Source organism: Anopheles maculipalpis, chromosome 2RL (assembly GCF_943734695.1).
Source record: "Anopheles maculipalpis chromosome 2RL, idAnoMacuDA_375_x, whole genome shotgun sequence".
Classification (NCBI taxonomy): domain Eukaryota; kingdom Metazoa; phylum Arthropoda; class Insecta; order Diptera; family Culicidae; genus Anopheles; species Anopheles maculipalpis.
Window position 1 is genome coordinate 52,636,960 of NC_064871.1, and position 13,050 is coordinate 52,650,009.

The window sequence follows — 13,050 nt, forward strand, 5'->3', positions numbered from 1 at the left end:
TTGAAATATGATGTACAATTTTTATTTAAAATTACTTTTAAAAAAACACAATTACGAAATGATGTATATGAAATGGTATGCGTCTCATCAGACAGAAATGGTATGAATTGTCTCCTGGATTCCCAGTAATAAAGGAATCTTTACTTAACTTTGGATGAGGAAATAAAAAGTCTTTTACCTTGTCAAGTGTTTCTTTCTTACAGCTGAGACATAGAACTCTAACTTAAAAATTATAAATAACTTTAAACATGTTGATCCGCGTTTTTTTTTTGGGGAATAATTAAACGAAACTGTCCCAGCCATGACAAGTTTCGTCTAACTATTTGTTTTTATTTAATACTCATTTGCGTGTTGCAATCATTGCTTATTGAACTATTTAACACATGTTTGTTGGTTTGTTTTGTTTCAATATAGCGTATAATAATTATTTTTCTGTTATAATACTCAATCTTTGCGACTGCGACTCATGCACTCTTTTCATTCTAGGATATTATATTTACATGCTTTTCGTTCACTTTGCATTGCTCGCAGCACCTTTGCTTCTTCGGTGCGGATGGTGATCTAAAATGTATTCGTGCCGTTTTTTAAGGTTTGTTTTACTACACTCATTGCAACAGTTTAAGGTGATACATAGGAACACCCCGATTCCAATCGACGATCCGATGATTTTTGGGAGTTTTTGCGTTGCTCAAACTTCTGGTCTGGATGTACACTTACTCCAGTCCATCGTCACACTCGAAGGAAGTTTTCTAATACTGCAGTCAACAGGTTTTACTTTCGCTCGATATCGCCAACACTCGTAGCGTCGTGCGGGAATGGTGCGTTCAACGATTGCACCTGTTGCTGTTGATGCGTTTGCTCCTGTCGATTGATGGCCGACTCTTCCATCTGGGAACAAACACATAAACGTTTCAGGTTTTAAATCATACTTGTTCGCTATTTATACATTGTATACGTCTAAGAAACTTACCAATTGTCTTAGCATTGCGTAGATAGCGTACTTAAGCTCTCCTGCCCGCGTGTCTGTGCGATGGCTTGGAGCAGCTAAATCAAGAGCGTATCCATTGTTAGGGCGCATCACCTCTGGTGCCGAGTCCATCGATCGCGATTTGTCCAAGGCCAGCTTCGAGTAAGGAATGGGAAGCACTTCTAACCCGACCATGGAGGGATCGAGACCTTCCGGGTATAGCGAAGTGGCGGATGATCTCTTACCATGCCCTCCGTAGCATGCATGACCAAAAGCGGCACAGCCTCCTGTAAGTTAAACAAGGTTTACAAGAATATAAAGTTAGATGATAGGAGAAGCGAATGAATATATTTGTTAACATGTAGTTCAAAAGAAGAAGTATTTTATTAAGAGTTGAATCTTTCATGTGTTTTAAAGTTAATAAGTAAGTGTACTGATACAATGAAGTGGACCAAAGTTGTGCCATCGACATGTATTGTTCATGTAGACTTAGGATGGAGGCGCATGGTCGTTTATGCACATTTCACTAAAGCTTCAACAATAAGGAGAACTGCAAGGGTTCTAATAACATATAAACGAAATGTGAAGGATATCTAAGTATGACTGTCGGATTTCTAAAATATCTTCTTGGTACACATTACCACCTATACATGTTGTTGATCACCTAAAATTGTGAAAGCAAGTTATGTTTGGTTGAGGTTATCGGTCAATAATGTATGAATCGATTTTATCTATTTTTTTGTGTGCATCTTAAAAAAAAAAGATTCACCATACGTTATAAACACATCCCTTGATAATAGAAAATTTTGAAACGCTTCTAGAGACAGGTTCTACGAGCAAAATCCTCAAGATTTATGAAGATTTTGTTGCCCTACAAGTGCATCCTAGCGCTCCACAGGCATTAAATCGTGCTGCCCTTCCTGAGAACTACAGTTCCCTTTTAACAGCAGATTCCTCGATGCGCGAGGAAATTAAGACCATACCGAATGATCTTCGTCCGAGGGTAGTTCCGGGCATTTTCATGAAGAAGTATGGTCATTTAGAACAAATACAAGAAAAGCCAGTACTACACTGATGGATCATCCTCTGAGGAGGGCACTGACTTCGGTGTTTGTAGCGAGCCCACCAAAGCTTTTTTCAAATTGAGTAAGCCATGTAGTGTTTACACCGCAGAGCTAGCCGCTATCTTGTACGCACTATTGATGACCTAGTACTTCATCTTCATTGATAGCCTTAGTACTATTGAAGCACTGAGATCTCCGAAGGCTGTTAAGAGTCAGGATTTCCTCGCCATCAAAATCATTGAACTGCTTGGCTCAATGTTCGATAAGGCGTTTAGGATCTCGCTAATCTTTGTCCCTTTTCATTGTGGAATTCCAGGCAATGAGAAGGCAGACTCACTGGCCAAAACAGCCGTCCAAGAAGGCGCTTTTTACGACCGACCAATCTCGGCTCAGGAGTTCCTTCGTTTCCAACAGCAACTTTTCCTGTCTCGCTGGCAGAGCATGTGGGAGGCGGATGAACTCGGGCGTTTCCTTTACTCGATCTCTCCGCAAGTGTCCCTGCGGCCTTGGTTCGTTGGGCTCTCTGTAGACCGGGCGTTCATACGAATGATGTCTCGACTGATGTCGAATCATTTTGCGTTGAATGCTCATCTACAGCGTATAACTCTGGCTCAGACAAAAGTGTGTGGCTGCGGTGACGGATTCCACGATGTGGATCACCTTCTGTGGTCCTGCGTGGAATTTGAAACCGCAAGACCCTCCTTGTTGAGCGCAGTCGAGCATATCGGCAGACGATCGGGTACAGAAATTAGAGAAGTGTTGGCTACCATGGACCTCCCCTACATGAGGACCATCTTCCGATTCGCCAGAGACAACGGTCTTGTCCTATGATTCCACATCCCTAGTATCCTTCCAATCCTTATTCGTATTTCCCCATTCCTTTTTTGTTAAATATTGTGTTGTCTATGTCTTAAGTGTTTTTTTTTTTGTAGTGCCACGGGTGATCGGATGACTGGGCAACAGCACTCGAGGGCGATTCCAACACTGCCGTAAAAGAGAGGCAGGCGTCGTTCACAGTACAGTGTTCTCTACTCCAGTCCAGCTTTGATACGTCGAGTTTGACAGAGTAGTGAAGTCGCTTTCGCTGCTGCGGGATAGAGCTTCTCGATCATCCTTAGATTGAACTTTGACTAGATTGAGCTTGGAATGTCATTGCTGGACTGCACTGGTGAACACGGTACGCAGACAAATAAATGTTCGTGCTGTCTTAACAATGTTTATTTATTTGTTACAGTCGAGACCAAACCACGAAAGTCAACAATAGAATGGCCACAACACCACAATAGCCGGATTTCGGATATAACCAGCCACCATAATTACAAAAGCCACAACAATAGTACCGGACCATCAAAACGCACATTATCCACCAATAGATCATCATCAGCATCATCATCACTATCATCACAACCATAACCGAGTATGCCCGGGATAAGGCAAAGAATAAGGAGGAAATGCCTTGCCAATAAGATTGTAAAATTTATTCAACACAAGCGGTGTTGACAATACGGCACTGGACCGTTATAATCAATTGAAAATAAATAAACAAAAATAAATAAACAAACTGCCCCTTAAAGGGAAATTTCTGTTTTGCAATTAACCGCTCCTGTTCGTGGATCTGAAAAATTAGTTTTTCGTCATATTTTGGGCAGAAATTTACAAATTTATGCTATTAAAAATTTCATATAAATTTAATAATTAAGAAATATAACCTACACCACCTGGTGACTCAGTGGTGTAGGCGACATCGGCACCGGTCTTCAAACGGCAGGACCGGGATTCAAATCCCATTCAGACCGTCCCTCCGTAGTGAGGATTGACTAACCAACTACGTGGTATCGACAAGTCTAGTAAGCGATCTGATGGCTGGCGTGACCTTAGAGGTCGTTAAGCCAAGAAGAAGAAGCTACACAAGGGAAGCGCCCAGTGGTAGATTCGCCGGTATTCACACGACAGGATCGAGGGTCAAATCCCATACGTGGTATTAGCAAGTCTAGGCCGGTCATTCAATGGCTGACGTGGCTCAGTAGGGCGTTAAGGCAAGAACAATAAAAAGAAGCTACACAAAAAAACTAATTACTGTGTAAAGAAATTCCGTAGGACCTGAGATAGTTTCTCGGTGACCAAGGTGGTACCAAGGGATGTTGATCTTAGAAACCGAATGTCACAGAGCAAACATCATTAGATTCGGTCTTCTACACGGTCAACTACAAAGTAAAAACACCAAACATACGGGGCTGGCATGCCGTAGCTGCTCACAAAAGACAAGTAAAATTTAATGAAGATCTTTTACATCCCTGAGCATATTCTAATTGGTCACTTTTGTAACTTTGTCTACTTACACCTGATGTAGTGCTAAAAAGTAGGCAATACTTTTCTTTTCATACATCATTCAAGCATGCATTTTAACAGTAATTATGAGGTTTCATTAGATCTTAGATAGACACAACGGAGCACACGTTTCGGTTGAGAAAATTAAGTACAACCGATATAAATAATTATTTTGATAAAGTCTTTTAGTTTTTTTACCCAAGGACAATACATTCTAATGGGAAGGGATATAGAAAGATAAAATAAATGTGTGTCGCCTGTTACCTGCGTACAGTGCCCACCGGTGTACCATGATGAGCCAACTCTGGTCGGTTATTATGAACCGAGGGCAGCTGGAAGGTGCATTTAGCAGTGCAGGTTCGCACAAAGACAAAGTGCACACCGTTTTATTTATGTTGGGTTACCAAATGAACGAGGTTGATAGCATTATTAAGTGGGAAATTGTGCGCGATTCCCTGACGATGGCTTGCAGGAAGCAGACGGCAGTACATAAGCTGATACTGACGTCTTCAAGATGAAAACAATGCATGGCGCAGTGCATACTCGCCATCGTGACACAATATACCACCGTCCTGGCATTGCTTTTCACGCGATACAAACCCCATCACAACGGAGCGGGACGAAAGACAAATGTTGTATAATGTTGCTGTGCACACTGGGGCTGTGCACAAAGGCACTTCCAAAGGAGAATATGATAATAATATTATAGCTAGTAATGAGAGCCAATGAGTGTTAGAAGTCATTCGTTTCCGTCTTTAGGTTGTCCTCGTTGAGGCTAGTGATGAAGCGTTACTTTGGTGTGAAAACAGATCATTGCTATGCCATTGTTGGACGTCGTCACAGCCAGTCGAAGATGATCGAAGTTCCGACGGTTCCAAATTTTGCTAAAGACACAATTTTACTAAACCCATCCACCGTTGCGGTGTGGCTGTTTAGGGTGAGCATCTTTTTTTGCGAGTGGACAGTTTAATTTCCTTTCTGTATTCCTCCTTCGGGTTAGCGGTGTTGAGCAGAACCAAAACCGTTCATTGAACGTTTTGGTTTTGATTTATGTTTTACAAAACCAATCGAAATAGTGTCTACTATTGTTTTCCAAATAGTATTTCTTATCAATCAGTGTGGGAAATGTAGAAGGGTGTTTGCAATTTATTATCACTACTAATACTACAACGTACACAAGCATTTATCATTCCTCAGTCAATACTTACGTTTTCCGCTCGTACTCTGCACCAGCACAGAAACGATAACCAACGTGACACAAATGGTCGATATTTGATGCATCTTTGAGTGTTTATTTAAATTCTGCAATGAAAAACAAGGATTGGATCAGCTTTATCGATAGTCTTCTGATTCTGTTTACATTGGCTCATGCCGCATGCAATTAGCCATCAACTCGAAAGTGTTAAAATATTGCCACTTGACATCCGGTGTGGTGGTTTATTGGAAGGAATAATTAATAGCGAAGCCCACAGGCAAATAAACGACACCCTCGCAATGCGAACCGATTCCCCACCATTGAGAATTGGACCTTACCATCGGACCTTATCTGCAGCGTCGGGTTGCTGACGCATTCAGGTTCTTCCACTAGGTAGCGCTTACCATCTTTGTTGGTAGATTTAAATTAAATTCTGTGGTTGAAATGTTTCATTCAAAAAACGTTCTCAGCTACTGATGAATGCAAAAACCATAAGTCAAACGATGGAAATTTAGCTCTGTGTGCTCAAGATATCTCCCAGAACCGTAGCCCCCAAGGGAAACATTAAACGGTATCGAATGATGCCATGTTCCGGTATCTATGAGGAATATTAAGTAAATAGACTGTGTTTCACACGCTTATGCAGTGTAAAATGGAACAGGGCATTTGTGTCAGGTCAGGAGTGCACAAAAGCGACAATTTATTTACCCTTAAGATGGATATTTAGTTGCAGTTTAGCAAATCAAGGATCTGATTAAACCGGAACGTCCAAAACACTCAATTAAATTAATCCTTTAGTAGATTATTAGAAGAAACGAGCCTTCTAAAGTCTGGTAACCTATGATAAGAATTCAAAAATATAAAAGAAATCTTAAGCAAAAGCTTTAACAAACATCGGCAATTTTAGACCTTTTTCCTACATGAATTGTTTTTACATTTTTTAATACATATAATTATATATTATTTATTCGAGTATAACGGCTTGATGTGCTATTTGGTCTTCTCATAATGTTTACTATTCTATAAATAATAAAAATGTAGCTTGGTTGATCACCAAGCACACCTGGGGTAAGGTGCCCTTTTATGGTTTGAAGGGGAAAACGTCCCCCGTTTTCCGGAAGGGTTGAAACATTCATTTATTGGCAATTTATTATGCCCGTGTAGTCCGTTTAGAAGCTTAAATAAAAGTAATCAAAACTATGGTAGAAATATTAATTCAAATTATTGAAAAAAACTGCACATTATTTTTACAAATTAACTAAATTTTCTTTAGTTTAAATTTTTGTATGATGTCTGCATAGTGTATCGAAATGATAAAATTGGAAAAAATTGACTTTCTTCGAATCATCTGCTACCTCATTGCTGTTACAATCATTTAATGCAGGGCTTACACATTTTACATTCATAATTTTATATCCTTTTCACTTTCCTTTGCTGGGACTTACTTTCCTTAAAAATTGTGTTACAAATACCCTTTGATTGATTTGCCTAGAACCATAGCTTCCTATTTCAGTTCTACGCAACATAAGCACCCGATTTTCCGAGTTTGCTATGGTACTTAATTAACCGTATTGGCATTAACACTCACGCAAATACGGTTGGTTAAAGCGCTAATAGCGGAACTTAAGCACAGTACCACAAACTACTGAAACCAAAGATAAACCTACGACACCAGGATGCTGTAATACGGGTTGCCCTGTTGCTTTCATCAGCATCACACAACACCACGCATCTTAAGATGAATGTGCTAAAAGCCTGTTTAATTATTAACGGCCACATTATTTGATACGCACTTGCCGGCTTTCCCGAGTCCAGAGAGTTCCGATGTGTGGATCGAGGAAAAAGAATTTCATGTAAACTGAACCGAAGATACGTTTGTGGGTGGAAAAAAAGCTAAAAACATCGTTGATCTTACACCTGGAAATGGGCAATCCTAATGACCGGTTTGCATTTAAAATCCTAAAAGGTTTTGGCCATATTTAGAAGCTGATGATCTTCTTGCAGCTTAAGTATCCGGAAAGGTGTTGGCAAATTGTCCATCCCATCCAGAAACAGAAATACCCCAGACTCGTAAACCAACGATGGTTTTGCGTTGATGAAAAAGCGTTCAGGGCACAACTTACGTTTGAAGTGCAAAGAGTCACACAACCAAAAGCCAGGACATTTTATCGGTATTCGGTGAAGGTTTGACCAGCCCGACATGCATGTGTGCAACGGGTGCTGCACCGGTACGATGCATGGCAAGCGTTAGCTAATCTCTGCAGCGTAACGCTTGCTGTACAAATATTTGACTTGAAGCTCAGACTAAAATAACGAAACTATCAAATATGTAAACTGTGTGCCGAATTTGTGAAACCAACAGCTACAGCCTGGCCCCTTTTTGCTGCACCGTTGCTTGATCGTACCTGACCTGGCCAGCAAATTGTATCCAGAAGCGTGGTATTCCAATTATGAACATGAGATGAGGATGGCTAACTTAATTTTGTCCACCACAAACCGAACAGTCTAGCAGCAGGTTGTGCTGGCACGGGTTTCTCCATACTTCCGTCCAAGAAGCTAGTAGCTAGTTGGGTTTTTTTAGCACACGAAAGTTTCCCTCTCACAGGGCCCCGCGATTGGCCTGTGCCGACCGCCCCAAATCCGGATGTTCCAGTGGGGAACCATTTTCGAGAGTCAATTTAAATATTTGACGAATCTGGCATAAAAGATGCAGCTTCGGTACTCATCAAAGAAACCGGTAGCACCAACGGGTAGATATATTACAACGTTAATGGCACTGCAACGTCGTGGATCCGAACTAACGAAGCGGGACCACAATCGAACAGTGGAAGGTTGTCAGCTTAACACACATCCGGACGCTCACCATCGGATCATAATCGAACTTACATACATAATTTAATTTCTAAACCCTAACGCCCAAGCATACGAATCTTCACACTGCCAGTGCGTTCCCGAGTGCTTTTACGCTCACCCCAAATGTCTTAGGTCCTTCTGCAGTGTGCTGCAGCCAAGGGATGGGTGTACGAAATCACCGAATTTCGTCGGTCACTCGTGCCACACACGCCACCGCCGGCACAAACGCAATTTAACAGGAAAGACTTATTTTAGCACCTCACTTGCCCTTTTTGGCACGCCTACAGCCCTTTTTGCACTTCGAACACGACACGGCAGATGACCGCAAACACTTTAACGTCACAGGGATCGGAGATCAGTTCTTGCTGTACCGCACGGGAACACGCTGGAGCAACAAATGGTTGATGCCGAAGACAACGGTTTACCTTTTATACAACCGAAAATACAACCGGCAGCAACCCTTTTCTAGCCCTAACGCCTGCCCGCGCAGCAGTCAGTCAGGCAGTGCCGGGTCACATCCTCACCATTCGCCGCTTCGGTTCGGTTGGTGGCTAGAACGAGACGACATCATGCCGAGCCGAGGGATACGCTGTCTGGTGTGCCAGCGTGCGCTTGCTGGTTTGCCTTATCAGTCGGTGCGAGCTGCAGAGCAATCCAAATGGGAACCAACCGTCGGTTCGGTTGCAGCCACTGTAAGGGCATCATGCATTTGTAGCTTGCGTCGTGATGAGTTGGTGCTGGGCAGATTCCTAGTCCTATTGCAAGCTATGGCTGGAGGAACTGCACGCTCGGGAAGTTTCTGTTCTTGGTCAGTGGGGAACAAGGATAAGGTGATACATTGGAGTGTAAAATTAGTCTCTTAGTTCTAATAAATCGCTTGTAACGTTTAAGAGCATTATACTCCCAAAAAACAGAACGAGTTTGCATAAATTCCACAAATGCATTGAACGTACAATGCTACAGTTTGTTTGTATTTTTGCATTATCGTTGGTGTGTACAGTAAATTTTAATTTCCTTAAAAAATAGTCAAAAATGTCCTGTGGATTAATTTTAAACAGAGTTTTAGATTGCTGTCGTTGGAACGTTGAGGTTCTAGTTGTGATTTTCGTTTACACGTTGTTGCTTAAGTAATATTTTTGAAATCACTGTCAAGTAATTAGTAACCCATTTAATTCTCCTATTAATTAACAGCCTTTGTCTGATCGCACACTGCCAAAGATACAAATTATTATTTTGTATCACTGATGTATCACATTGCAACACCACGAAAATGCCATTTTTCCAATGACTCAGCTGCAATGATTACCGTACCGTAACGGTGTACTGCGAAGTGTGTAATGTTGCCTTTTGCTAGAACATTCAAGCTTCTTCACAAGCTGGCCATGTTTATGGCTGCTGGCTAGTACACTACGCACTGCAACCTTTTACAACAGTTTGGCTTCTACGCTGATGGGTTTTGGAATCGAAAAGTGCAAACAGATCATGAACCGATAAAGCACCATCCCTATCGATAAAACGTTCGCAGAGCAATTATGATAAATTTATAACCATTTTTATCATCCATTCGTTGCACCTACTTCTTAACCGTTAGCCGTGATTAGTTCCTGTTTCGTTCCTCGTTCTGCACTTTGCAGCAACCCAATGCACGATGGTTCGACTGCACTGGAGGTGCAATAAAAAGCGAATCAATAAACGGTTTACAGTGTATTTAATAATAACTGAAGAGAGTGTGAGTATGTTACTGTTGGGTAAAATTAATGGTGAATTTTAGATTATAAAACTACGCTTTTTTACAGTTTGTAATTTATTTTATGTTTGTAATCTATTTGCTACATGTTTTTTTTTATTTTTTGTTTTAAACTATGCTTTCAAAAATTATGCTTCAAACATATTGATACAAACTGTAGTAGTTCCTTATCTCTACACAACTTATATACCATCTTCTAAGGAAGTTTCTTGAGCTATTCCGTTGTTCCACACAGCAGTGCCTGGCAAGTGTAAATCGTCAAAGAATTCCAGTAATGGGAACTCAAAACATCTTTTGCGTCTATAGTCAAAGAAGAAAAAGGAGTAGCTTTCGATGACAATTGAAAAAAAAACACGTTCATTTTTACTCCTTTTTTAAAATATGATACAAGCTGTCACACTTAAAATAAATAAATAAATAAAATAAATTGTGAACTCCTGTCTACAATTATTTATATTTTTATAAATAACAAACACAACTGCGGTTTCCTTTGGGCGTTTGAAAGAGCAATAACTTTTATTGTATTTAACTATAATAAAACTGATCTTCTGTTCCCGTTATACATGTAGCTCGTGATTTTGAAAAGCAGGCTTACGTGTATTGTCCACCTTGAACGTATGTGTATTATCAAAAGCACTTCGAATGCTCTTCTTGCATGAGGGTTAGAGTACGCACTAATTCTATTCTGAATTTGCCGGTTTCTTGTGGAATGTAATAGTAATATCTAATGAAGAGGCCAGTATCAGCATTCAACCTTAGCTTACATGTACAATTTTTTATTTTATTAATGCTAAAACATGTAGAAGAATTACGGTCCAGTGCTTATTTTTAGACAAACTTATCCACAGTTTCATTGACGCCTCGTCGATTCTTGAGAAGATTAACCTCCAGGCACACAGTCTTGTGGTTTAGGATTCTTATGAAAATAGATTTCAGTTCGTATTAAAAATTTCAGTTGCAATGAATTTTATTTATTACTTTTTTTATCAAATTGGTAAAAAATAACATGCTCTTTAGATAATAAAATTGAATGCTGTATAAGTTAAAGGAACATAAACATGAGAACGTTCTGCCTTTGAGTAACACCATAAGGCAAGTCACACAAAACTAGGTTACACACTTAAGCCTCCAACGTGGTCTTCGCTAACACGAGCTGCACAAGAGAAGCTTCCTAAAACGCGTGCAGCGTATGTAGGGAGCTAATGCTAATAATGAAGATAAACAGCAAACTATAGCAAGCATAGGTCATGTAATTTTGAAGTTTCTTTGCGTGCACAAACACAGCAAAGCAGTAAGCGGTGTATGCAACAACGATTAATTTTGGCATGTAGGGAACGAGATTCCGCTTGGAACAAGGGCATTTGCAGGCAGATTATGAGAAATTTTAAATTTTTATCAATCACACCTAGAAGTAATAACTTTAATCTAAAAAAAAACAAAATTACTTTGAATTAGAAATTAATAATAAAAATAATCTTCTACAAATATGACAAATTCCGAGATTTTCCACAAGAAAAACCCGATTACGCCCAACCGGAAACACGGCGTGCGTTTTGCATGAAACTTTATCACAATCTTTCAGCATCCAGCTGTTTCACTTCCGGAAGAGCAAAAGTCACATTCACGCCCTACCATCGAGCAAACCAAACAAACCACTCGAAAAAATACTCGCTCCCCGCAGTCCTGTAGGTTGTGTTCTTTCCACTGGGCTTTTCCCCCACTAGCAGCCGGCCCTGTTGCTAACGATAGCTCGATTGTGAACGACATTTGTGCGCGCATAGAATCACTTAATTGAGAAGTATCTCGTGAGGTGTTCGGGGTACATAATTTCCACCACATTCGGGTGGGTAAATGTCCGATGGCTGGGCGATATTTTGGGGAATAGTATCAGTCAGCTTTTTGATTAACTTTTTGCCACCTCCACCTCATCGTTTGAGCAGAGCAAGCTTTTTTGTCCTAGCTGTGGTTCATCATCGTGTCTAATGCCACGTGGTCAAGCATTATTAAACTCTGGAACGTGATGTTCCTCATGTGGAGCGAGAGGGAAAGAGAAAGAGCGTGCGTCTTTCTACGTACGAGCGCATGGTTAGCGCAGCTAGTAGTAAAGATACACTACAGATAGTGATGGCGCGTTTGATCGATGGCTTCCGATAGCTTCATGATAAATGAACTTAACCGTTGTCGAATTCTACGACCTCAAAACAATATATGCAAAAATGCATTGCTTAGAAATAGCTTCCCTATGTTTAATATTACAAGCCAAACAGTCCTCCAGACATAATCAATAGAGTAGGAAAATCGTTACCTTACTCACAACAAACACACGAATATATAGTTTATCTATCAAAATTGACAATATTGTATGCCTCGCGGTTTCTCCTACGAAAGATGTAGGCGCATTCCAAGGCTCTGTTCCCTGTACATGATTGTGTGCAACGAAACGCACCGAGAAAAACGAATTGCCTGAGATTGGTCTCGCTTCAAATGATTGCAATTGTGACTGCCATAACGTACCGCACAAAGCATTATACTTGCCTTACCAAGACTTGACTCCCAGTGCTGCCCACCTCCTGTTGGATTGTCTATTCCGCGGTTGTGATTCTCAATGGCTCACTGTGTACCCGGGGCGATGCTACATCGCATTCTAAGAAATCGGAACACAATGAAAGTTAAGCTCATTCATTACAAACTCCTAATACGCACACACACCGTTACGAGTGACTGGAAATGAAACAGTTAAAACAATCCGAAGAAAAGTCTATTATGCAGAAAGAAATTGTGGTATTTGAAGCCCACGTGTGACTTATATTTGGTATCGTAGTCATTGAAGATTTTTATCAACGCTACAACAATTATTGCGTATGATATTGCTTAAGTGAAAAGTTCCTCATTTAGC

General features: G+C 40.6%; 2 protein-coding genes across 2 annotated transcripts in view; both read right to left on the minus strand.

Annotated features, from left to right (window-relative positions):
* Positions 1-13,050, minus strand: part of LOC126556994 (RNA-binding protein 25) — a 121,103-nt gene that overhangs the window by 74,472 nt on the left and 33,581 nt on the right. The window lies entirely within an intron of this gene.
* Positions 730-5,672, minus strand: LOC126559300 (neuropeptide CCHamide-2). Its single transcript, XM_050215435.1, has 3 exons — positions 5,568-5,672; positions 971-1,254; positions 730-888 (listed from the first exon to the last, which is right to left on the minus strand). The coding sequence occupies exons 1-3, from the start codon at positions 5,638-5,640 to the stop codon at positions 772-774; spliced, it is 474 nt and encodes a 157-aa protein (XP_050071392.1). The 5' UTR covers positions 5,641-5,672; the 3' UTR covers positions 730-771.